Raw genomic sequence first — 27058 nt, forward strand, 5'->3', positions numbered from 1 at the left:
CACCTGCAGCCCCAAAACACGAGACGGTGACACACCTGGGTGCTTTCTTGGGCAGAAACTCCTGCAAATTGTCACTGTGGGCCTTGTACTAGGTGGTGGCACCTGGCTGCAAACTGATTTCTGGGGCTGATGCTTCCTAAGGAAGCTTAGCTGTGTGTTACACGTAGGCGAAAGCACAGCTCGTGGGGAGCCCACCAGCAGCGGGGACGCTCAACCGAAGAAAGGCATTCGAGGTTATTACTACTAATTGCTATCTCAGCTTCCCCAGGTGAGATGAAAGCGTGGCTCAATAATCCAATGGAACGTTTCCTCTTAGAAAGTAAAAAACACATTTTTGTCTGATTTTCCAAGGACACAAAGCTTACACAACAGTATTATCTACCCATCCATCTATCCACCCCTCCCTTACCCAGAACACACTACCCACTTTGACAAAGGGATAAATAGGTTTAAATGTATTTTTCTACCTGGCAGCTAAGCTAGGAAGAAGAGAGAGTCAAATTAATGGCTCCTCAGTGAGAAAAACCTGCTGGTTTTTGTTCTGTTTGATCTGGGGCACGTGCATTGGTAGCTGAGACCCCAAAGCATGTGCTGCTCCTGGCAGGCAATAGTGAGGAGAAGCCAGCAGAACTGAGGGGACTTTGAAGGGACAGACAAGGTAGCTACTCCCCTGAGGTGTACCTGGAAATAAGGACAAAAATCTGTGGAAACCTTTAGAAGCTTTACAAACCACGCTGCTCTCAAAACAGCTTTATTTCTTTTTTTTTATTTCAGTCACCTGAGACCATTCACTTCAGCAGCACAGCCATTGTTTGGAAATATCCTTACAACCTCACACGGGGATGTCTTCTGCTGCAGGTCCTACAGATCAAACCTGCCCCTCACGGTCTGGGTGGTCCCAGTTCTTGCACCAAACAAAGCTTGGTGGGTGGGTTCCTCTTTCTTCTTTTGTCCAAGCAAACCCTTTGCCAGAGGTCATGTAATTTTATTTTTTCTTTTCCTAGCTCCTAGGACAAATAAACACCACACTCCAGTGACAGCTTCCACTGTGGGAACCTACCTATTTATTTGCATAATGTGTACGGCTTAATAGCATTTTTCTTTTCACCTTGGCAGAGGCTGGCAGGTTGAATTTCACCAGGACCTTTCCGAAAGAACACCTGACCACTTCCTGGCACCTCTTCTATGGGGTTGAGATGCTGCTGGAGGTGACGGGCATGTGCGGAGCTGTGAGGACACCCAGAATGCCAGCAGCAAGGAAGGCTGCGGCCAAACCAGGTGGGGCTGCATCCACAACAGAATACTTTGAAAGGAAAGGAGGTGGGAGAAGGAGTGAAGAAGCCAGCACAGGAGACAGGATAGATGAGGGTGGTAAAAGCAGCACTGGGGCTCTGCATTGGCCAAGGTGCTAAAGACAACCTGGTGCCTGAAATATGGCCATGACCCTTTTTCATGGCAGCACTGAGGCACGGACACGCCGTTACGCTGAGCCCCCTTCCCACCTCCAGATGGGCTGCCTCCTCCCCAGGCAGGGCATCACACGCGAACACACCAAGGTGTATGTGCGCACGATGCCTCTGTCGCTGCGTGGAGGAGGGCAGCGAGCTCCTCCATCCTCACTCCTCACTGCTGGGCCTGGCGTGGCCTTTGGCACCCACATCTCCCCGTTGCAGGGATATGGCCCTTGGAGAGAGGCAGTCAGTGGCTTTGCTTGCTCTGTGCGCCAGGGCTGGCAGCAGGACAGGTGCCTCCCGCAGCCCCGTTGGCACTGCTGGGATCTCCCAAGCGACTGGCACAGCTCAGCAGAAGGACCCACCTGCACCTCCCGCCTGAGGCAAAAGGATTTCTAAAAACTAATTCCCCCCCCAAACGAGTGCCAAAAGCTAATGAGCTTTTCCTCCCCACCTCGCTGCCAAGACATGCCTCCCTCCTGGCGTGCTCACATGGCAGCCAGCTTCGTGGCAGCTCTGCAGTTCGGCACTTCCCTGTGAGGTGTCTTTTTGCCAGAAAACGAGGTGTTTAGGCAGGCAGATAACGTGAGAAAGATGGGATCACCAGAAGTTGTGCCGCCCTGGGCAGGAAGGAAACCTACAGCTCGTTCTGCATTTCCCTGCTCCGGAAATGCTCTGGGAGCCTGGGCAGAGCTGGCTTCGGGAGCTCTCCATGCAAGCCTTTGCTTTATCAGACCCTTGGCAGCAGGCAGAGCCCCTGAGATGCCAAGAGCAGCAATAAACCGAGGTGTTTAAAGCAGGCTGGGGAAACCCAAGGACAGCAATTGCTGGCCCTCTGCCAGGGAAAAGGGCTGTGTGGAGCAGCAAGAAGATGCATGATCCTGCAGCCATTTCCTTCTCAAAACGAAAAGGCTGCTGTCGAAATGAGCTCAGCCAGCCCTCAGCGAGCCCTTCCCAGGCTCACTCACCTGCCTTAGGAACGATGTGGCTCCTGGCAGGAGCAGGGACCCTGCAGCACTGAAGTCAAAGAGGTCAGAGCCCCATGGACTGACAGAAGAGTCAACAGTGTGGGGAAAGGATGGGAGCTGAAAGAAAACAACCGAGAGGCCTGGGCAGGCTGGCTGCAGCTGATCCCCAAAAGCCAAGATAGGAACGTTGGGGTCTTAACCAGGAGACAGTCCAGGCTGCTGAAAGTCTCTTTCAAAGAGGCTGCTTCTGTATTGAAAATCCAGCTCAGCTCCCCAGGGCAGTGTCCAGTGCAGTTATCCTCAAGCCGTTTGGCTGAGGAAAATTGAGGCCATCTCCTTCCCGTGGAACCAGGACTTTCCCTCACTGCTGCTGAACTTTGCTGGGGTACAAACAGGGGAGCGTGCCTTGGTGTTCATTTAGAGAAACTATGCAGCTTTTTTTCATCCTTCCTGAGCGTCTGCCTCGAGGGCCCCAGCACTACCGAAGGCCCACAACTAAAGCAGACAGAGGAAATCCACAGAGAAATGCACGAAACAGCACCTCCAGCACTGAGTATTTTTCCGGTTCCCAGCAAGCCAAATCCACTCTGGCATCTGGGTTTAGAGATTTCCATCTCAGCCCTGGGTAAATGTCGTTTTTGGGAGGATTAAGCCAGATGGTAACAAATAACCCACTTTCCTGGGACTCTCAGCTATGTCCGTACTTCCCAAGGCTCTCGGGGGAAAAGAAAGAAAAAAAAAAAGTTTTCTGGGACGCTGCCATCTCTAAGCTAAACTGCAGAGAGGAGCATCCGTGAAAGGGGCAGTCTCGGGAGCTGCTGCAGTGGAGAACAAGTCAATCAGAGCTGTCTGTTCCCTGCTCTCGTCCTTGCTGCACCTGGATCTGCTTTCAGGAAACAACACCCCTGCCCTGGGGGCACCAGGACCTGCTGCTCCTGCCTCCAGCGGGCTGCAGAGAAGCAGGAAGCAAGAATCCAGCCAGTGAGGGGGAGAGGTTATTGGCAATGGGTGGGCCCTGGCCCTTCCCCTGCCATCCTGGGGAGAAAGAGGTGAGGCTGGGCAAGACAGGCCAGAGCTGCTGAGCAGCATCCACAGCTTTTCAGGAAGCCCCAAAAAGACCCATGCCCAGAGCCACCCCATAGGTGTCCTGCCATCTGTTCAGCACCTTCCTCTGCCCTGCACGAACTATTTGCTGCTCTCCTCGCACACAGCATGATGCAACACAGCCCCGCTCTGAGCACAACGGCTGCAGCAAACAATTACCAGCGATGATCACGCTTGCCTCACCTGCTGTCACTGCCCAGAAATGTTTCTCTGCGGTGTGGGAAGGCAGACTCAGCCACAAAACTGCTTAGGAATCCCAGCTGCAGCGTACAGGCTTGGCGAGGCAAACTGCCTCCACTGGGCTGCTGCAGGGTGGCATTAAAGGCCTTCAGTGTGCAGCCTTCCTCCCACTTTGCAACCTTCCTCCCATCGCTCAGGGGTCTCTTCCTCTGCTCCTTTCATTCTTCCCCAGGACCTGAATCCTTCCTGGCTGACCTTGTGCTCTGCCCCTTGCCTTAATGTCTGCCCAGGTTCCCAGGAGGGTGTGAATACTGAGCTCACCACTCCTCTCCCTCTCTCTTCAAAATATGAGATTCTTTTCTTCAGTGGAGAAACAGTGGTGAGTGTGCCAGGAAACCACTGCCATGTTAGTGTTGTTTTCCTCCTCATGCTTTGTCTGCCCTGCAGTTTGACAGTTTTGGTCTCCATTGGACGGGGAAAGCTACACTTGCTCTTGTCAGCAGGGTCTCAATAACCCGTGGAGGGTAAAACTAATGCCTCTTGTGTTGCATGTACTCGGTTTAGCACCTTAAAAGTGCAACCGTCTTATTCCCTCTGCACTACAAGCTCGTATTCAGGCCTCTCCTCCTTTGACCAGAAGGATACGAGCTGTGTTTGCATCCAGGCGCATCAGGGAGATGCCTATCAAGCCTCCCCAAATCAGATCTCACTGGGTATGACCTTCTGGTCTGATTGTACAGCAGTAGCAGGGTGTCTCCATGGGACCCCCCTGTCTTTGCCACGTCTTCAGCTTTGGCTTGATCAAGAATCCCGGATTGAATCTGCATCGTGATGGATTGGCAAAGGAAGACAAACAGAAAGGTTTTTATTAGTAAATGTTTTCACACTGACATCGTCCCCCAGGTGTGATCTTCACTGCACGGCACCGTGCCAGGGGGAATCTGCGCAGATGCTTCTCATGGCTCGAGCTGCACGCGACTCGGGGGTGGGAGTAAGGGCATTTTCCCTGGCAGGGCGCTCACTGGCAGGCGAGAGAACTGGCTGACCCAGTTGAACAGAGCAGTCTACAGAGCAGAAAAATTTCCAGATTATTGAGGCGATTATGAGACCTGGATACTGGAGGTTTCAAAACACAGGTTATCCCAAACATCTGAAACTACGTGGTAATGCAGAGCATGTACATTCTTGGGGCTTAGGGGAAAGGAAAAAAACACAACAACAACAAAACCAAAACATTTAAACATATCTAAGGTTCACAAGAACTGAGTGTCTGATGAAAAACTGCAGAATCTGTTAATATGTATATATATTAATATATATACGTGCAATTTTCCACTCAGCAAGAAGAGCAGCAGATTATACTGAAGGATGGCAGAAAGCACAAACAACGCAGTGCCAGAAGTCCTCCCTTTGCTTCCCCCGATACGGTAAGGAAAAAAGGCTTTGTGGGCTATTTGAAAAATGCACACACACACTGTATCAGGAGAGGGTTTAAAGTGCACACTTTTATTTTCTATTACAAAGGCTAAAAGAAGCAAGTTTGTTTGTTTGTTTTTTTATTTAAGAACAAAACCAAAAATGTTGTTAAAACATCTACATTATTATCCTGATACTATACCTTATGAAAGATACTAAGTTCTTTTTTAATAGTAAAGCGTGGTATTCTTAAATTATATTAATACAAAGACATATTAAAGGACTCGAAATCATTACTACCCAGCTCAGAACTGCAGCATCCCCTTGCTATCTTTTCCTTTCACTTGCTAAAACCCATCCGTTTTTGACATACAGTTTCATACAAGCTAAGTAGGGTATTTTATTTGTTTTATTTTTCTTCCCCCTGCAAAGGTCAGGTTCACTCCAACAGCAGCGTGACTTAAATCCCTGCCCTTACCAAAGGATTTGGGCAAAGATTTTCACCAAGTCCTTCAGCATTTAACAAGCTGATCTAAATGAAAGCCTCTGCTCTGTGCGTATGTGTGGTTATTGTACAGGATATGAGATTTTCTTCTAATGTTATAAAGTTAAAGCATCACTTCTGTTAATAACCCTTGGACTTGGTTCTGTGCTTCAAAATTTTCTTCTTCCCTCATGTGGACTATTGAACAAAAGAGGGAGTTATCAAAGGGTCTCGTGAATGCACCACTAAAGCAGCCCTACAACTTACTTGTGGTTTAACTGCTGCACAGCTGTGAGCGCTGAGCATTTCTGCTGAGAGTATGTAACACGCTGAAGAAAACCCTCTTGATGTGATAAAGTGAGCCTGGGAAGCCAAGTGTGAAGCTTCCTGCCTTTTACAATGTCCCCTTAAATAATATAAGCAAAGCCTTATTATTAAAACTTTACTCGCTAGTTAGCACTATAATACTCTTTCACTGAGATGGGACTGCAAGGACATCATAGGGGGTTTTAAAAGCATCACCAGGGAAACCTGTCCCATCTCAGAATTTATACCTATCTATATAAAACCCTCCCCTCTGCTATTTCCCTTTCCCAAACCCAAATAAAAGTCTTCATATTTAAAACTGGAGATGCTGCGTTTCCTGGCCCGAGTCCTTTTCCTTTACCCTCATTAAAAAGATTCTTTCGATACCACACACATATAATATTATATAGAGCGATATATTTAATACCTGTGTATATATGCTTCATGGGAGGGGTCACATATATACACACTAAAACAAGTCTGGTGACAAAGTACTGCAACACCACAGACCAGGTTATCATATCAGGGAAAACAAAAAGAGATACTCAACGCAACACCCGTGACGGTGGGCCTCCCTCCCCTCACGCATGCTTGCCCTCTCCCCACCTCGGCCCCGCCAAGTAGCTCAGCTCTCCTCGCAGAGGCAGGGAGAGGGGACAGCGACCCACTCTGTAACCTAAAACAAGTTATTGTATGAGAAATCATGGCGCAGCGAACACTTGAGTCACACTTAGAGATGCAGGTTTGCTTGAAAAACAAAAACATTTGCCAACATTCCCCAATCCAGATTCGCTCCTTGGCATCTCAGCCCAGGAACAGCAGAACGAGATAACCCAGGAGCCTGTGCCTACCTCCTCCCCGGGCTCTCTCTGTTTATCAGGTTGACCAGTTTGACACAAGGAGCACCAGCAGCAAGTACGATCCGGACAGCTACAGCAAAGAGCAGAGGAGAAAACACAGCACCTGACCACTCAAACACGGCCGTGCGTGACATTGCATAGGCCACTCTTCTTCTCCATAGCACAGATCCTTCTGCCTCTCCTTCTCCCCTCACAGAGGCAGAGCTGGAAATTATCACTTCCCTCTTCTCCCAGATCTACCATAAGCCACCCGGCTGTCATCAGGTGCTACAATCCTGGCCCCTTCCAGGCCAGATCTCAAGGTGCTGTACGGCCAGGAAGGGAAACTCAGATGAAACCGCTGATCGCCATCCCCATTTTACAGGCAAGGAAAGAAGCTCAGAGGCACGTTTGGCTTATTTGGGGCACATCATACCACCAGGAAGACCCAAGGCCAGCATGCAGCACATGCTCCTGGGCCACAACTGCCTCAGTGTTGCTGACGCAGCTACCTGGAGGCTGGTTTGGAAAGGTGCCAGCTGTCCCTACAGCATCTCCTGCATATTTCCATCTCTCCTGAAGCTGGGAGCCCCAAGGATATGGGAACAGGCAGGGAAAAGAGGGACCCAACAGTGCCAAAGCACCCTGTGGTACATGGCTAGATTGTATTTACTGGGGATATCATGCTGCCTGCCAGCCCTGAGGGCCCTGAGCCTGCTGTCCTGGGAGATTCTGTACAAAAAAAGACCTCGCCCTTAAAGGCAGGGAGGGAGATGCATTTGTGTTTGAGAGGATGGTGCATATAAAACTGCAGAGTGCAGCTGGACTGCGAGAGGAGCGGGGAGCTCAAGGCAGGATGTGTTTACTGCTTGCAGGATGAGACCTGTGCTCATAGCGCGCTTCCAGCTGGATTCCCAGCAGCAACACGCCACCAGAACCAGGCCCGCTGCATTGGACCCACGCTGCACAATGGTGTCCTCTGAATTCAGTCCCCACCCAATTCCTCTGCTGGTGCAGGAATAAACAGCTCTAAGTAACGACTGACATACATCAGTTAAAGAGCAAGAAGGAAACCCCATTACTTCTCTCTCTTCAGGACACAAGTGGACAGAGGAATCCAGGCTCCTTTTGGTTACAGCCTTCTGGCCACCTGACCCTGCTGCGTGGAGTACAGTGATGGATGGTGTGTCACAGTCCCCACTACACCTTCTAGATGGCTTCAGTCCTACCTGTACCAGTTGCACCAGCCAAAAAAAAAAACAAACCAAAACTTCTCACCCCAAAAACCTGTTGCACACTTGAGAAAGATGTCTAATGAGGCATCACCAAGTTGCTTCCTGGGTGCTGTCAGTCAAAACAGTCTAAAGTCACACAGTTCAGTTCCCAATACTGCAAGCAGTTTTGTTACATTGCTGCTTTTAGCTACGCTGTGAATACCAAAGGGCTGTTCTCCTCTTCAACTCCAGCTGATGCCTCAGGGGCATACACTCACCAGGGGTCTAAGCCCAGATGTTTAAGTCAGATCTAGTGGTTTTCCTTCTTTGCATCTCAGTTCCCAGTTCTTCTGGTACTGAACTCCCAAAAAAGCAGGCCAACTGCAGCAGTGTAAGCCGGGCTTGCTCTTGCAGCACTGAGAAAAGGAGCACATGAACTTCATGGTCCCCTTTTCACCAGACATCTAGCTCTTTCTCTCAGCTTCGTCTTCCTGATCTCTGCAACCACACTCCCAACTGAAGGGCAGGGGAATGACAAGGGGAAATTCTCCGATTTGCCTCCCGGTACAGACTAGGTTCGTTCATTTAAACAATGGACAGCAAAAACAAGAAGATGGAGAGGAAGGAGAATTTGGGGGAAAGAACAGAGAGAAGACAGATCACAAACTCAGTGAGCATGGCGTTCGCTGGCCAAGGAGAATCAAATTCACGTTTTCATTCACCACTAATAAATCATCGTCTCAAAATCTTAAAACGAAAAGAAAAGAAAGAGTTCTCTTTGCGAGACACGGATCTCGCTCGCCCTGCTACCGCCGCTCTCGGAAAACCCACCCAGCGTTTCTCCAGCCGACAGGCTCCCCCCGGCCCCTTACTATACGCCGTCCCGCAATAGGAAGTTGTATTTCCCGAAGTCGTCGTCCCGGGGGCAGAGCAGCATGTCCTTGCGGGCTTTGGCCAGTTTCTGTTTCAGCACCTCCCTCCGGTCTAGCCACTCCGTCAGCTCGTCCTGGCCGTGGGCATAGCGACACTCCTCTCCTTCAGGGCAGGCCTTGTTCTTCTGGAACCTGCCAGCGCAAGGAGCACCATCAGCGGGGTTCCCCCACCGGGGCAGGGTTTTGAGCTCCCCACCTGTGAGACTCCATGGGGGCCCACCAAAACTTGCCACAAGCTCTCCCTTCTGAGGGCGAGATGATTCCCCTACAAGCCGCGTGCAGCCAAGGGGAGGCAACACGCAGGCTGGGCACAGACATGGAGCAGTGCCTGTGAGGGGGGTTAGGCCACAGAATGAAACGGTTTGAGCTAGAACTGGGCCAGGGATGAGCAGAAATAACCACATGAGAGAGGAAATGCCAGGTAACTCTGGACAGCCACAGGAGGCACAGCCTTCTCTCTACCCAAAACAGCATTTCTAACCATCACAGGCCTTCTGAAGACACCTCAAGGCGCTGATTCAGAGGGTGTGAGACATTCAAACCATTTAATAAAGCACCTGGGATTCCCCCCAGAACTGGGCCAAGCAGACTCTGTTTAGCAGCCTGAGAGCTGAGCGCAGCCTGGCCACACAGGGCACGGGTGCAGACACGAAGCTCGCTCTCGTTTTCTGAAGTCACATGCCCGGGAATGTGTTTTTACCACTAAATTGTGTGGTTGAACACCCCTGGGGTCCAACACAGCCCCACCATCACCCAGAACTGTCAGCTCCTTCCACTGCCCCTCCAAGTGGAAGCCCATGGGGACTCCGGGCGAGGAAGAGGAGGAGGATGGATGGATGATGGAGTCCCTGGGCCCATCCCCGCTGCAGCGGGGCACGAGGAAGACGAGGCCGTGCGCACGGTACCTTTCGCAGAGCTGGAACTCGCCCATGGGGAAGCGGTAGCTCCAGCAGCTGGAGTCGCTGTCCGAGGTGAAGACCTTCTCCTTGTGCTTCTCCGACTGGATGTGCTGCTGCCACTGCTTCTTGCTGTTGCTGTTCTTCCCGCAGAGCCAGCAGTGGTAGCCCATCTAACCGGTGCAGAGAGAGGGCAAAGGGCTGGTCAGGGCGTGAATATCCACAGCCACCGGCCTTCCCCGCACCGGCACTGCCTCTCCCCATGTCACTGCACAGCCTCCCACACCTCCCTGCCACGTCATCTTCAGGGCACCACGCTGCCACGACGGGGGAGCAGAGGAGATGCTCTGCCCAGGTGGCAACCTACAGCTCAAAGTCGGGCTCAGAGAACACAACAGCTCAGGTCCCTGCTGAAGACCCAGGCAGCATGACCGTGGCACTCAGGCAGTGCAGGACCCCTCAGGACACGAATCCTTCCTCTAGATGCCATCCCTGGGCTCAGGTGGCACATCTGCCTCTGTTTTTTCTGTGCCTTTGTGCTCCAGACCCAGCTCCTCTCCAAGCTTCTCCCTCTTCTCCTCCAGGCCAGCAGCAGCTTGCCCTGGAGCAGGCAGGAACCCTGGGGAGAGGCTGAGCCCACGTGAGAGGCAGCCTGAGGCAGACTCCTACTGACTTGGCGATTAACAGAAAAGCCCTTGCTGACCCCGGGTCGATCCCCTCCCACCTGATCTGTGCTGCTCTTGCTGCGCTGCTCCAAGCTGTCCACTTAACCTACATCAGCACGGCTCTTTCCAACAAGAGCAATTCAGCCCCTGCTAGCTCACACCCGGAGCAGAGGAGGGGCTGTCAGCGCTGAGGAGGGAGAGGGACGAAGAACGAGAGAGTGGCTGCTTACCATGATGTCAGCGTAGTCGGTGGGCATCTGGATCTGTTTCTCCCCTTCTCGCGAGGTGAGCGGCGTCCCCTCTCCAGGCTTCCCAGGATTGTGTTTCTTTAGCCACATGTCGTAGGTCTGCTGCATATCTAGTACTGCACAAAGGCCACCCGGGAAGTCACTCAGACAACCTCCCGCACCCTGCACAAACTACGAGAAAAGGACAAGCACTGGGGCAGCCCTTCCCTCCCCTCCCCACTGCAGCACCTGCCGTCAGCGTAAAGGCCAGCGTGAAGGCCAGGCCCGATGTCACCTCCCTGGGTGAGAGACAGCCCTGAGGAGAGCAGCCAAATCCACCTCCCCCCTGCCTGGCAAGGGGCACACCACCACCGACCGTCTTGCTGTTGAGGGACAACCACGACAGCAGCTACAGGAAGTATTCAGGAAGGAGGGAAGCTGCCCTGAGATCTCCACGGACTTCACCCCACAAGGAGATTCTTCTCCCACAAGAAGGGGAGGAAGACCTAATGATGGCCTATCCTGAGTTCAAAACCTGCCCAGAGGAGTGCAGTTAGTGTCTCTTGGTGCTTTTGGTTTAAAACCCAGTTGGGACGCTAGTGGGAAGGGAAATTTTGGCTGGAAGCTGACGGCACACCTGCCTTTCCAAGATCAACTCGGGAGAGAGGAAACATAAACGTTGCACGCAGCAACATGACGCTCCAAGTGCGGTGCGTTAGTGATTTACTGCTCGCTAAGTGGGTAATTGAGGAATTCGAGGCAGTGGGGGATAATTAATGTAAATTCCCCCAAACTGAAACAACACTGTCATTTGAAGATTTACCTTCATGCTTGAGCAAACACACCCAGACTGGTCTGATGCGCTTTCAAAGGCCCCAGCAACAAAAGGACCTGAGCTGTACCAAACAGCAGTGCGTGGCACGGCACAGAAAGACCCTCCATCCAAGCACAAAGACTGAACGACCTCCAAGCTTTCCAGCATCTCCCACCAGAGCTAGGTGAGCACCTGGACAACTGGGCATTGCAAAGACAGCCTGAGTAAGCAACGATTGCTGCCAGAGGGCTGGTGGTCCCTCCGGCAGCCCCATCACTGTCCCCGTGGGCACAGAACCGTGCAGGGCTCAGCTGGTGTCAGCCCAACTGAAGCAATTTCAGGGAGCTGCCAGGGGAACAGCTTGCAGCCCTGCTGACACTGAGGAGGGTGACTGCTGAAGGACTGACAGGTGAGCTGTGCATACCTCCAAGGTTTCCCCCAGAAAGTAAGCTGGGAGCCCATGTAATTAATTCCAGACCGGCTCCTCTGCAAGGCACCACCCGGTGATGTTCTCATTCAGGAGCTCAGTTCCACTCCTTTGCATACAATGCTACGAACAGGGAGTGCCGCAGCCCAGGAGCACAGGGGATGAGCAGAACCGGGCAAGAAAGCCAAGGCAGATGCAAGACAGACAAGAAAGATACGGGAGCAGCTGCAGGTCAGGACTGGTGCTCTGGCAGAGCTCCATACAGGGCCAGGCCTGGGACAGCACAGGCACCTGGAGGGACACCATAGATAAATCTACCCCATAACCCCATAAGCTCATGGTACCAGGAGCTTTGTCTGCTCCACCTCTGCTGCCAGGAGTGTGCCCTAACAGACCTGCATCCCCTGCCCGCATTTCCCCTACTCACTTTTATTTTCCTTCATGAAGGTCCACATGTCTCTCTCCTCAGGGCTGTGGGCGAAGGAGCAGTTGCCCACATACTGGCATTTCCTGCCGTTTTGTGCATGGATACACAACTGTTAAGAGACAGAGAGCAAAATGTAGCATCTGCACAAACACTCCTTGCTAGAGGGGAAAGTGGGTTCAAAAAAAACGACAAGGGCATTAAATCGCACACAGGAAAGGTCACAGAACAGGACACATCACACATGGTTAACTCATGCTCCTTTTCCTCAAGCCCTTGATGACACAAAAGGTAAGATTTCCCTACAGACCCACAGGCAGCTCAGCTCAGCACCTGCCTTCTCTCTCCAATTCCCATATGCAACTGGTCAAGGGGTAAGGCAGCAGGGAGTGGCCTGGACTGACCCGACAGTGTCTCCTGCTGGTCACACTGCTGGGCCCCAAAGGTGATGCATTCTCCAGCCAAAGAGTGGCATTAGGGGCAACCTGCCTCTATTCCATGACCCCCAACTCACCTGCTGGCCTCATCTCCTACTGGCACAGCCATAAATAACTTATCCCCCACAGCTTCTAGCAACAGGCCCGCAACTGGAAAGCACCCAAGACCTCACAGATGGCCTTGCACCTGCCCACGGATTAAGGGGCAGCAGATCCCATGAAGCAGGAGGGAGAGGAGCTTTCTAATTCGGGGATAAGAGAGGGAGAGAGAGATTATCAATTGCCATATTCAGGGCTGGGGATGGAGGCTGGGTATCTGTAGTTTTCCTCACAACACATGGCTTTCTAGCCGAGTTCCTAGTTTTGCTTCCAAAACACATCTTGGGCAAGTTTCACTACAGACAGCAGTCCAGCCACAGCAGAGACAGGGACAGGCTTCTCCCAAATACTCCTTCTCACCCACATTGAGAAACCCTGACCTAAGGGGAGACTTAAATCTCATCTCCAAATCCCGTGCCAGCCAGTCCTTGAGACGCTGACTGCATTAACAGCAGCGTTAGAACCTTGCATACGTGTGTAATAGCGTGGTTTAAATGAGTGCCCCTCCTTTTTCTGCTCCACCCTTTTGCTGGACGTGTCTGAGATCTCTCCGCTCTCAGTTTGTGCCGCCCTCCCACCTCATCCAACACGTGACTGCTTCCCTGCCAGCTCTGCAATGGGCCAGGCCTCAAAGCACTGCACAAACCGGGAGGGAAAGGGGAAGGGGCACCTGGCTGAGCCAGCTGTGGGGCTTACGTCGTATTGCTGTGGGAAGTTGCGGATGGAAGGCAGTGGTCGGACAGACACCCACTTCTTCTTTGCTTTGGACATCACCAGCAGAACACGACGTTCCTTTGTCCAACTAAGGAAGAGAGAATAAATCAACAGAGGCAAAAGGAAGAACAGAACGAGGTTTTGTTTTCCTCAGAAACCCTCGAATATTGAGAGATGACCAGACCCTACAGTCCAGCTCATCCCTGCCACTATCTGGCTGCTCCTAGATATGCGCATCTGTGGCAGAGAAGGCAGAAGAAGGGTGTTTAGGATTTCTCCCTGTATTTCTTACATGTTCCCTGGCATGTATCCTTTCGTAAAGCCACAAAAGTCTCCCCCAAGTCTTGCGTGGCATCACCATGGATTACTAAACATCTGCGTTCCACCCTTTGACACAGCCAATTCTTGTGCAATCAGATCCATGAAACACATTTGGGAATATTTTCTGCTTGAAAGGTGCAGCGTAAATGCAAGTCATTACAAGCACTCTCTTACAAACAGGTGCCAGTAGGTACTAAGTCTCCTGCAGCACCAGGAGGTACCCTGAGCAAAAGCCCCAGCTCTGTTCAGCAGCTGCACAAAGGTGTTATCCTCCCATCCCAGGGAGCGATCCTCTCCTGCTCGCTTCCTCCAGCAATGCTGCTTCTGTGTCTTCTTCATCTAAGGTCTTATATTTATAATAGGATGCTGGACTGCGCCTTTGTGGCTTGTGTTTGGGGAACTGATGTGCTATAAACCGCTCCATCCTATGCTGCTAGGTTGCCTGGGTGAGAGAGGCCACAATTTCCATGTCCCAGTGGCTCCCTCCCTGCTGATACTCGCTTTCTATCAAAACAAACATCCTTATGGGCCCCAAGGAACTTGGAGGTGCAAACAGACAAGACATGCATCAGAGGAGAGCAACAAAAACAATGAAAGGGCCAAGGAAACTAATTTAAAAGGAAGTAGAACTCCTTGAATCATTGCTAACAGTGACCTGGCAGGCATCTTCAAACAGCACAGAGCACGAACAAGTGCAGAGGAGAACTATCTTAGTGACCTCGTTAAGGGGAAATAATAACAACTGGAGAAGGGAATTGCAAAAACTGGACTGCAAGCACCAGGATTATGAGCCTGGCTGTGATGCACCAAGCACAGTGCTGGCTGCAAGTCCTAACAGTAGCAAAGAGAGCTAGAAACTGGAAAACAGTTACCTGCAAAGCTCACTATAAAACACCCCGAGGAGCAAGAGGCTGCTAGGAAGCCTCGTAGGCTCTTCCAGCAAAGCCAAATGAAGCCCTTGAGGAGGTAAGGGCAGAAATTCTTGCCCTTCAGGAGGGGTGGGGGAAAGAGAAGGTTGCATTGCTCACCAGTGGCGGGCTTTGGCACTACAGTACTTGAGGTCTTTATCTGGCTCCACCAGCTGCCCGTTCCTCCAGCACTGGCCACACACAAATTTCATCTGGAGGTCAAAGGTGCTCGACGTGGGAGCCCGGGGAGAAGCCTGGGGAAGAGAACCAGCACCTCAGGCAAACAGAGCCAAACGCACCCCCCTTAAAATGCCGCAGAGGCGCTGGCAGCTCCTTGCACACCCGCGTGCCAGTGACAAGCTGGATTAAATCAGAGACAGCCCAACTCTCCTTTGCCAGTGCTAGCTGGTGGCCTGTCGAGATACCAGACAGGAGCAAAACCGCTGCTTGCTTCAGCACGATTCCCCGGGTTTTGACGTCTGGCCAAAAGCGCAGCCAGCCTGGCAGCCTCCAGCGCTGACCAGGCCTGGCTGCCAAAGCCCCGTGGCGTATCGCCGTGTACAGACAAGCTCTGCAGGACCTGCCCCAGCACTTAATCCCCACTTCCCCGCAGGGAAGGCAATCCGTGTGTCCCTTGCTATCCACAGAGGGAGCTCGGTCATGCAGCTGGAGGAGCCCCTGGGGGGAAGCCAGAGCGTGACACAAGACAGGACCTGCTTTTGGACCAAGAGGCTCGTGTTACATCCAGCATTCGGCACACTGAAGTCAGAACTGGATCCTCTTGTTAATACCCTTCAAAGCCATTTCTGGGCAGGTTTCCATCCCTCACAGTTCCTTTGCTCTGGGTTTCACAGGCAGTTAAGCATGATCTCTGGTCAGAGGTACAGCGGTTAACACACGTACTTACATCCTCTCAGCCACTTCACTTCGTTGGCCTCCTACCTGGCACTGCGAGGCAGCTGCTTTGGGGTTATGACCAACAGGTTGTGTGTGTGTGGGGGGGAAATGGAGCAAATCCCATATCACCATTGCCTTGTATTTTCTGAGCAAATCTCTAAGAAGTCATTTAAATTGTATACCACCACTGGAAGGCTTGAGGCTGGTGTCTGCAGCTCACTTCCAAACCAAAGAGCAAACCTGACTGCACGCCAGGAGCTCCGGGCACGGGCATGTGTGAGGGTACAAGCAAGAACCTCCAAGAACAGCCCGGCGATGGAGCCGCCCGTGAAGCACAAAGGTCACAAACCAGTGAGCAGCTCACTGCCTGCCCACCGCAGCCCTGACTTCTAACTCTGAGCATCTCACAAGGAGCAGACAGGCAGGCAATGTCCCTGAGGAGCCAGCAAGAGCAGGAGCGTGGATCCGATCTGCATCACCTCTCAAAGGGAAAATAGCAAGCACAGGATGGTGCGGAATCAAAGCATCTCCCAGGAGCACTACATCAGCTATTGACTACCGCTCTGCACCCTCCAGACCCAGTCTTTTGAAGCAGATCTGACAGACAAAGATCCTCCAGCACTGTGACAAGCTAACGAGAGAGCTGACCTTTGCCTGTGCTGACTACAAGAGGCTCTCACTGCTGCTTATGTCCCAGAAAATGGACTCTTCTGGAGAACCCCCATCTCTCTTGAAAAGCGGCGGTGTTTCCGGCCTGCTTGCCTGCAAGGCAGCCTTCCTGGCGGCACTGGGCACGAGACCTTTTCATCTGTCAGCCTTCACAAACGCTGCTGACCCCCAAATCACGTCAAAGTGGCCTGCTGTGGAATGCGTAGGGCTGAGACCCAGCTATCACAGAAGGCAGTGTTGTACCTCTCTCTCAAACGTGGCCTTTGATCAGTAGTTTTGATCTCCACCTGGTGTCCAAAGAGAATCACTCTACAGCTTGCCGATGACCCACCGAAACTACAGAGCTGAAGTAACAAATTAGCCCCGAGGGGATGCTCCCTTTTACCAGCCCAGCGCTGTCTGCCATGTAACCCACCAGGAGACAGATTCCACAGCACAGTCAGGAAGCTTGGCTCAAATCCACTGACCCAACAAAAAGAAAAACCTGAGTGGTTCCAGAAGGCACGAAACATCAGAAATAGAGAACACGTTTCTCAGGTAATTCCGGTGCTCTGGGCTGCTTTTTCAGAAATTCTTGACCAAAAGAAGTCCCATGCCTTTCTTCATGAGAATCACACAAACTGCTGGTCAATGCAGCGGGCATGTGTGCTCCCAGGGGATTAGGAGGAAAGCGAAAATCAAAGCTGCTGGTGCTGTTGCTACATGACTGTGTTTGTAAAGGCAAGACACATACCTGGCAGGCTGCTGATAACCAACAGTGTGGAAATTAGTATCACATGAGGCTCCAGCAGACCAAGCCAGGCAAAAGTGCCTTCGGCTGTGGCACCACCCCTTGTTACGAAGCCAGACAATATAGTGTTAGCTCTGCACCATGGCAACCAAATAAATAAAAGTCTTTGGCACGACAGCTCCCCTCTTCAGGCTCTGCAGAAAGCAAAGCCCCAGCACGGCCACTCATGTCTCCCAGCTCCAGGAGCTCCTTTTGGTCATCCTGAAATGCTCCCTGGAGGATCCGTGTGCCCCTTGGGCGATTATTCAGGGGGTCTGGGTTACTCAGACACCTGAGTGAGCTGTACTTAGGTACAAGTACTCCTTCTGAGACAGGGAGGGATGTTCCTTTTCTCTCCCTAAGCTGCTAATTTATGATGGTTCTGCAGCTGGCCAGTGGGGTAAAACAGAAAAGCCCCCAAGAAACAGAAGAACTGAGGGCTAAACCCCTTAGTTCCCAAGGATGCAGTGGGAGTTGAGGGCACCCAGCTACCTACAGCTCTCACTCCTGATGACTGCCTCTTCCATCTGCAGCCCCAGGGTTTACTCCTACGTCAGCCTGCGTGGGATTGAACACGTGGGCCCACGTACCAGATCCCTGGCAGGTGTTGAGCAAGTGGTGTATCGTCATCTTCCATTTCTTGCTAAGTCTCCTGACCCGTGTCACCACGGCTGCCAGGTGTCTGTGTGCCGCCTGCTTCTCTTCTCCACAACTGCATGGCCCCAGCTGCTAACGTCAGCCCAGCTGGCAGCTGGGACCAAACTGCAGCAAAATCCCTGGGAACAACTTTGCTTCCGCTGACCAGAGGGCGCCGGGGCAAGCACAGATCACGCTGGGCGGTGAGATGGACGGTTCTGCTTTTACAGCACTCCTGGGAAGTTGTCTTTGCCAGGCAGCCAACTTCGAAAGCTGGGAGGACGCTGAGCAAACTCTGAGTCACGATAGGCTGCTTGGACTGAGGAGCATAATGGCAAAAGTAAACAGCTCTCAACAGATACATTAGTCCTGCCCCCAGGGTCTTCAGCAGCAAGCCCACGTCTCATCATAGACACTTTCTGACTGTACCAACAAGGCTCCTGCTTTGCCGCTGCACAAACCGAGGCCCTGGGAGGGCTGAGCTGCAAACCAGCTTTGTGCCAGGCATTTCTGGGGTGCAAACAGACTTTGCCATTGGCCATCAGCCGCGAACATTGCCCAGCGGACCCTGAACTTATAGCTCTCTGCCCATCTCCTGATGGCTGATGTAGCAGGCACTGGCATTTTTCTTCCTCATCCTCTGTCCCCGGCAAGCTGTAACAGCTGGAAATGAAACCCCTGCTCAGCATCCAGATCCCACATGCTTCCACAGACATCTCTGACCGTGCCTGACAAACAGCTCAGTCTTCTAACGGCAGCACCTCCAGGCAAAGGCGAATTCAAAGCTGCAAGGCTCACAAGAACGCAGCTGTCCATCTATCTTGTTTTATCCCCACGTTATGAACAGAGAATGACAAGACAGAGCTTTCTGGAAAATGCAGGCAGATCCATTGCAGGCAGGACAGAACCAGTCACGACTTCAGTCTCCGTGGGGCAGGGACAGCTGGTATAAATCCAACCACTGTCACAAACTGCTGCAGATTCACAGTTAGTTTCCTCCCCTGCGGAGATGCAGGTAGCTGTCTCTGCCCCCGTGGCAGGCTAGAAGGAGAGCCTAGCCAGCTCTGTCTGAAGGGACCATCCAGATCATCTGGGCTCACTTCTCATATAATACAGGCTATAAAAACTTGTCCCATACCTTCGGGACCAAACCTATAGCTTCATGAGAGGTTAAAACAAATTGCTGAGACAACTCAGACAGCTTTGGGATCTAGAGATTTCGGTTACTCTGGACCTCTCCTTCCCATTCCTCAGCCAGCACCCTCTCCTCCACCCACTTCTGCCCACCACAGCAGAACACGCACATACATGTATGTTGCTGAGCATTTCCTCCAAGATGACTCCACCTCATGCACCATAACCAACAGACTGCTGGACACAGCCCACTGAGAGAATCAGTGAAAGTCACCTGAGTCTTTCCTGGTGGGCTAACCCGTGGTGATCACACCTGCTTTCCCCAGCAGCAGCACCCTACAGCCTCCAGAATACTGCCTTACTGCTGGAGCAAGGACACTTCACCTTCTTTGGGAGCTCTCATCCAGGAGACCTCAACCTCAGCAACACCTGAGCTGCCAGTTCACCCACTCTGGTGTTCACAGTAGTCCCATGGGTCATGAGTCGTTTCTTGAGTCCTTCCAACTTGCCATATCATCCGTCGGCCACTAAAGGGCAGCAGGACCCCTTTGATCCCTACCCTGTGTGGCCAGGATCCCCCAGGTCTCCTGGTTTCACCAGCAAGGTGTTGCTGGAAGCACCAGCAGGATTGCCCTCCCTGCTCTGGAGGCTTCTCCCCACCACTGAACTGAGCAGATACAACGCTGCAAAACGAGGTGCAACGATCATCACTGGCACTGCAAACAGGAAAGTTCTCAGCTGCCTCAGTGGCCAGCCTGGTCTGCCTGGGACCTGTGAGGCACAGCACGGGCAGGAGAAGAGAAAACGTGCTGGAGCAGCCAGGGGCAAACCCAGGCTGCGAGCCCGAGATGCACCTTACCATGCTGTTGGCTGGTTTGCTGGCATGTGCCTCCATCTGTTGCCAGTACTTCTTGGATTCCTGCACGATATCTTCGTGGGTCATTCCTGGGAACAAGAAGGAGGAGACGGGACTGAGCTACCCCTCTTTGACCGACAGAAGAGAGAGAGGGAGGGTTTGCAGCTCTTCCCACACTGTGGCTTAGGAATCCCTGTGTGACTGATGTCCCACCAGGAATATCAGAACATGGGCTGTGAGGGGACCCAACACCACCCCAGAACCTGTTCAGGCGCAGGCTAAGGAGGTAACTCTCCAGCGCTCCTGCTCAAGCCAGATGAAAGGGGAAGAGTTTGGACTCCTGGGCTCATGCAGACCTGGTGTTCTGCTGAGGGTGTGTGCAGGGGACTCTGATGCTGACCCTGATTCCTGACCAGGCATTGAGACCTTGACCAAGGCTCTCCCCCAACACCTTATCAACAAATCCTACTCAAGGCCCCGAAGACAATGCTTTGTTATTGGAGTTTTGCCACTAGCAGGGAAGATTTGAGCTATCTCACTGTCTCAGATATCTAGCATCTCCAAAAACCCAGAAGTCTCACCTAATCCCTGCTGTTACACTCTTGAGGTGCTCATCAATCAACAGATGAAAAAGAAAGTTGAATTTCAACACAAACACCAAGTCCACCCAAGGCAGCAAGACCAGAAGTGCTATACCAACCAAGGAACAGCTGCTTCTATGTAACCAGCACAAAGATCTGCAAGGTTTCAGGAATCAGAAACGTATCAGTCAGAGAAAAAAAGGTTGGTCAGAGCTTATCTAAGGAATTATCTCCTGACCAACTCGAGTGGTGAAGGAACAGCCCCTGCCAGCACCAAGCAGCCAGATGGGTGCTGCAATTCTGAGTACTAGATGTCAAGAGAAAGGTATGTAAGAGTAGGAATTGGTCAGTGTGAGGACTGACTCTGTTAGAGACAAGCCAAGGTTTTTTTAAGTGCTATGAAGACCTGAGATACTTGCCAAAACAAACAAAAGAAGCATCTTACAACTGCCAGTTGACAGGAACAAGTGGGGTGCTGAGGATGGCCTTGGTGCAGCATCCCCAGCACAGAGAGGGCGCAAAATTCCTTGTTTTGCTTTTGCCAATGGCCTTTATTATTGTAGTGTGGTGTTCCCCAGGCATGCCGCATCTCTGGTCTGGGAGCCAGCACGTTCCAGAACATAAGGGCCAGCAAACACAAGTTTTCCTCTCAGTTTAGGCTGAGTGTAACTTCAGTAAGCCACAGCATTCCTGACCTCAGTTTCCCCATTTGTGATTTCAGCTGTCCAAGTGCCTGCCAGACAGCAATACTGCTGTTTGTACAGGGCTTGGACAGGATGAAAAGAATTTCTTCAAGAAGTTTTGCTTAGGTTTCCAAAATGGCAGCTGCTGCCTAGCCAGTACTCCCAAATCAGAGCTCTTTGCAGATTTTCTTCTTCTTGACAATTAATCCCAGAGGACACTGTGCAGAGTTAGGAAAACTGCAATTCCCTCTCCAGGTTCAAGTATTCCAGGGCTGGACACAGCCCTGATCCATTCTTTGGGGGCAAACCCTAAAAAGCTGGGAAAATCACAGCAGAGAGTTAATGCACTGCACTGGAGCTGGCAGAACAAATGCAAAATGACCAAAAATGACCAAAGCAATCTCCATCTTCACCATTCTGCACACCTGCACTGTGAGGCTGGGAATGCAGAGCTCTTGTCAGAAGACTGAATTTCAGATGAAGTCCTTAGCAAGCGATTGCCTTCTCCCACTCCCAGAAATCTGAACTAACTCAATAATATGGTCTAGAAATGTAGTGGTCAGAAAAAAACCCTCCCAGATATGAAAGGATGTTTTCTGATATGCCAGCTCTACAAAGCAAGAACTGTCCCAAACACATGCTGGGAAGCAAAAGGCTGGTCACTTTGTAACACTTCAGCATCTTTTGCAACATCACTAGTGAAGACAAAGACCCTGTGATTTCCACCCATGGAAGAAGGTAGCAAGATGTCTGTGAATAGCCACAGTGAGGAAGGAAACAGTCCTGCCCACACTGGTTTCACATGCAAGCTACTATGAATGATGGATGCTCCCTTCCTGTTTTTGCAGAGCAAACGGTACCTAAATCAAGCTCTCTGCTCCAAAGCTAAAGCCTTCCCAGAGACTGGTGACAGCTACCTTTCATCTCTGTTTCCTTAACAAGGGCTACACCTAAGAGAGGTGATAATCTACCACTCCAAAAAAGAAAGCTCAAAAGGAGACCAGGCTCATATATACAACAGCCTTGCAGAAAATCAAAAAGATGATGGCTCTCCCATTGTTGGAAAAGATGGGAATAAGCAGAAGATATACCGACCACTTTTGCAGCTAAACTCATGGCTTGTTTCAGCTCCTGGTTTTCCCTTTGGAAGTCACTCCTTCAGGGAAAGAAGCCAGGAAGCAAAAATCAGTTTACCCATTTCATCTACAGGCAGAAAAGGAAAGAAGAAGGAGAGAAAAGAAACTTTTCCTAAAAATAAAAAATAAACGTGGAGTGGGGAAGAGAGCAAGCTGCTTGAATACTAGAGTGCCCAGAGTACTACAGGCAGTATCGTTAACATTTAGGGCAGCAATCCTTGCCTATGGCTCACAAGCAACACGTTGTCTTAGAAGCTCCAGTGCTGTAATTTTTTGATTTCCTGTGGCTGCAAGTGAGTGAGGCCAACTGAGAAGAATACAGATGGCATCTGCCATCTTGTTCATCGCTGTCCCTCGTCAGCCGAGCCAAGCCGAGGCTCAGGACTGCATGAGCTACACTGACAGGCACTTATTAAATTAGTTGCTCCCAATTACATCAAAGAATGGTAAGAAAAATCTAAACCATATTTTCTCTCTGAAGTACTCCCATTAACCAGGCTGGGTCCTGTGCTAAACAAGACCCCGTGGTGAAAACCATCCAGGCAACATTTTGGGGGGACCACCATCCATGCAGTTAACAGGAGAGCAGCAAGAGAAACCCTCCAGCGCTGTCAGAAGGAGAAAGGAGTGCAAGGCCAGATGTGGCAGTGTTGTTGTATGAATGACCCGAATGTAATTCCTGTAATAGCCTCTTCAGAGGCACGCCATCAAAGCCTTTTTGGAAAACACCAAGTATCTTGTCATTTCCCACTGTTGCTGAATTTGTTCAGAGAAACTGAAGACACACGGTCTTTCTTTTTATAACTGCTTTGTCACCTGCGTGTGCTGCTATTCTCACTGCATCAGCTGTTCATTCAGGGACCCAGTTGCTATTTAGGGTCTTCCACAGGATTTAAGCATCAAAACATGTCCAGGGATTCAGCCCTACCTAACAATTATTTCAGCTTATGCAGCTGCTCCCAAAGGAAAAGCTTCCTGCTCTGCAATTTACAGTAGCACCTGTAAAGGGACAAGATCCAAATCACCTCACAGAACACCTTGGCGCTATTTTCTGTGCCTCCGAGGAGAGAGATCAAGTGAGCAACAACTTCTCAGCTCTCCCAGATCACCCCCTTTCCCTCCCAGCTGGCCCCAGGCATGTGCTGGAGGAAACTCGGGTGCATGCATTGCCAGCCACGCTCACCTGAATATTGCTGCAGCAGCCAGACCTTGAGCTCGATGAAACTGTGAGCGAAGTGGCAGCTGTCCTCGCGCAGGCAGCCGTAGCGCACCTCGTGCCGGCACACGTCAAACTGAAAGTGCTCCTGGAACTGGCGGATCTTGGAGTACTTCAGGGAGGTGGAACGCACGATGTGGACCAGACACCTGCAGCCAGGCCAGGGAAATTTTAATCACCAGAGGACCAAATCTTCAGCCCTCCTCCTTACATCTTTGATTGCTTGTCATACAATTGACTGGGAAGGCAGATGATCAACTCTGAGAGAGACAAACCCCCACTGGGAAAACCAACCACCCGTCCTCCCACTGTGTATAAACTCTAGGTGGGTGTTTGCAGTCTTTTCAGCCCATGGGTGATGCCCTGCTCAAGATCAGAGATCAGACACATTTTAAAACATGCAGCAAATACAACAACTCCTCTGGCTCAGCAAGTCTCTAAGTCTCAGGCTGCCAAGAGCCAGGAGGGGTTGTATTACTGTGTACTTGACATGTTTCTTACACTTGTTTTCCTAAACATTCATTATCAGCCAGTCAGAGGCAGGATCCTGAGCTAAAGGATCTTTGGATTGACCTTTACATAAAGGCCAAACTCAAAGGCAAATTAAGTCAATGGAAAACTTAAGGTGATTCCAAAAGGGCTTTGCTTATGCCTGAAATCCCTCAGCACCAGAAGCAAACACGCAGAGAGAAGCATACAGCACTACTGATCGTGTCCTTAAGCTACCCTATGATTGGAACCCACGGGAGGGAGAGAAGGAGAGAGGAAAAGAGAGAGGGAGAGGGAGAAAGAGAGGGAGAAAAAGAGAGAGAGGGAAAGAGAGAGGGAAAGATAGAGACCAGGGGCTTGGAGTTAAACTGGCTGGACGTGTGAGAGACTGCTCCTATCAGCACAACCAACATTCACTCACTTGTTGTCATGGAAACTGTGTTTGGCAGAAAGGTTGGAGCAGACAGCTGGTGTGTCCTTGGTCCCTTTGCTGATAATACGGGGTTTGCTGTCAAAGCAAATCTGAGAAGAGAAGAATTAGCATGCTGGGAAAATCTTAGACAGAAGTGAACCAGAGCCATTTCTCTTGGAAGGAGAAGAAGAAGCTGAGCCAGCCTATTCTAATGTTCAAAGTTAGAACAAGCTTGGTGAAAACTTTGTGGTAGGGCTTTAAAATAAAGTAAGTGAACTTTTGGAAAGGCTTCAGGACAACATTTTTGGCTCATTCTCAACAGTATTTTCCACTGCGGTTGGAAAAATTTTGGTCAGAGCCACATATTCTTTCCCAGTTGGGCAACAGAGCAAGAACAAGGGGGAAACGATGGGGAAAAATAAAAAGAAAAGCCAGTTCACAGCTATGAACATCTCTCTTCGCTTGTAACACTGCCAACCTGGGGAACTCTCTGCTGCAGTGCGTCAAGAGGGTAGGAGCTAATCCTTAAGCGGCTGAGTCAGTGGTTCAGCACAGGCAGCAGGCGGGAAGCTGCTTCCTTATGGGATTGTGATTTTTAGAGCAGCTGGAGCCAAATTACACTTCAAAACAACACCTCAAGGCAGAAGAAGAGGAGGGTGGTCCCCTGTGGCTGTGTGCACCTCATGCAGCTGGAGGAGCGAGGAGAAATACCTCGCCTTCCTGCTGCGTGGCTGCATCCATCGCTCGCTGTCCTTCTGGGCACAGGGCACTGGCTGGGGCACAACGTCCCAGCAGAGGCACGCGGAGGAGATGCTGAAGGCTCCCACTCCCCCCCCCAAGTCCTGTACCTCACAGAGGAAGGTGAAGATGCCCTGATGTTCCTTCAGGAGCTTGGCAATGGTGAGGCTGCTCTGCTTGATGCCACCTAACGGGTCAAAGAGGAGGTCGCGGTTGAGGGTCCCCTTCCTCTCCTCAGTCCACACGTCGATCTCTTCCTGGTGGTACGCGAAGGTGCAGTTATCCCCGTACTTACAGTCCTGCTTGTTAAGCATATCTACAAAGCAACAAACAGCACACACCACCACACAGGGAGGGCGGCCCAGTCAGAAACTAAGCTCTCTTTCGTTTCCTCCCACTGCCCACACCTCACAAGGAGCTGAAAGCAAGAAAACACAGAGTCAAAGAAAAAGAAGAGACATCTCCCCCCCAGGTTTGAGTACGCCAGGGCATTCAGCGAGGTTAATGCAAACCACTAAGTGGTGACAACCTCACGTAGATGCCATCTGTTGGGGAAACTGCTTCACTACGGAGGCCTGCTTTAATGCAGCGCTCAGCCAGGGACAGGCTGCAACTTAACCACCCCCTTTTTAAAGCCAATCCAGATTAAGTTCTCCTGGCAGCTCAGCACTAAGCTGGGACCGTTACCTTGGCTATTCCTCCCTCCCCACCTCAGCAGGAGCTTTGCAGTGACACTGCCTCAGGGACCTATCTGGTCATGTTGCTCGTACAAGCAAAGGAGCAGGCCTTGAGAGCTTTACCCTAGGCAGAGCCACGGACCTGCTGCATGGCTGCTGGGTGGAGCAGGACTAACACAGGCACGTGTACAGCAGGCAGATGCTCAGCAAAGCATTTATCAACTGCCTTGGCCCCCCTTGCACCGGGGGTCACAGCCCACAGGCTGTTGTTGGGACAGGAAGACCCCAAAGACAAGAAGCAAGACCAACAGAAGACCTCTCCCAGCCGCCCCGGCACACAAATTACAACCCCTTCCCAGCCACCCGCAGCCCTATCCCCTCCAGATCACCTTTGCACAGGTAATACGATCCTACAAAGTTGGTTTTCGTTGGGCGAGGACGGATCCTCTTCCAGGTCTTGTCTTCCGAGTTCTTCAGCCTGCCCAGCAGGATATCTCGCTTGCATTTGTGCTCCAAGCCTTCTCGATAGGTGTAATCACCAGCCTTGGGCCCTGCAGCAGGGAAGAACCCCATCAGCCAGGGGAGACGCAAACCCTAGCGCGAGCCAATGCTCCAGGTGGCAGAACAAACCCATCACCTGTTTTGGGGTAGCAGATGTGACAGGCTTGTTTGAAGACATGAGTGGACGCCAGGGGGTTCTTCACCAGCAGGGCTGTGTTGGGCATTACTGGTTCTGGCTGGGACAGCAGGTGCTCGGTGACTTTGGGCACAGCTGGGTGACTCACTCCGCCGAGGCTGACCTGTGCAAAACCACACAGACATCACTTCTGAGCTCTGCAACCACGCGGGGAAGAAAACTCCGCAATCCCGCTCCAGTCTCCCCCCAAAACTTCCTCATTTTCTCCCTCATCGAAGCATTCAAATCTGAAACGACATTGCCAAAAAAGCTGCATGCATCTTTTAAAAAAATAACCAAGTGTTGTATGTTCACTTCAAGGACAGGTCTCCTTCACTCGTGGTAAGGAGACGCCAATTTTCTATCATGAGACACAGAACAAAACGCCCCCCTCACTCCTTCCCGTTCCTTCCATCACAACCAACCCTCAAATCAACCCGGGAGGACAAACAACCGCTTATCAGTCTTCAGGCAGCAAATTAATCTGAGGATAGAGACTTTCCACTGCAGTGACGTAACAGGGACAGCGGGACAGGAACTTGAGAAGAACAATTTGTGTTCCAGACTTGCTGGCCAGAGATAACCCTACCCCTTTCCCCCACCACTGGAGACACGGGACAGGAGCAGAACACTTTATCTGGAAAAGCCTCCTGAGAGGGGCAG

At 51.4% G+C, this 27058-nt stretch overlaps 1 protein-coding gene across 6 annotated transcripts in view; it reads right to left on the minus strand.

Moving 5' to 3' along the window:
* Positions 1–5182: 5182 nt before the first annotated feature.
* ZC3H7B (zinc finger CCCH-type containing 7B) overlaps positions 5183–27058 on the minus strand; it is a 43251-nt gene continuing 21375 nt past the window's right edge. For all 6 annotated transcript variants that reach the window (XM_068669079.1, XM_068669082.1, XM_068669077.1 and 3 more), the window contains 12 exons: positions 26357–26519; positions 26109–26270; positions 25153–25358; positions 24314–24414; positions 23371–23552; positions 19791–19876; positions 14947–15080; positions 13580–13685; positions 12351–12459; positions 10686–10819; positions 9800–9963; positions 5183–9026 (listed from right to left, as the gene is read on the minus strand). In XM_068669079.1, the coding sequence (XP_068525180.1) occupies positions 8834–9026; positions 9800–9963; positions 10686–10819; positions 12351–12459; positions 13580–13685; positions 14947–15080; positions 19791–19876; positions 23371–23552; positions 24314–24414; positions 25153–25358; positions 26109–26270; positions 26357–26519 (1740 nt within the window). In that variant the 3' untranslated portion in view covers positions 5183–8833. The remainder of the gene's footprint in view (positions 9027–9799; positions 9964–10685; positions 10820–12350; positions 12460–13579; positions 13686–14946; positions 15081–19790; positions 19877–23370; positions 23553–24313; positions 24415–25152; positions 25359–26108; positions 26271–26356; positions 26520–27058) is intronic.

Source organism: Anas acuta, chromosome 1 (genome assembly GCF_963932015.1).
Source record: "Anas acuta chromosome 1, bAnaAcu1.1, whole genome shotgun sequence".
Lineage (NCBI taxonomy): Eukaryota > Metazoa > Chordata > Aves > Anseriformes > Anatidae > Anas > Anas acuta.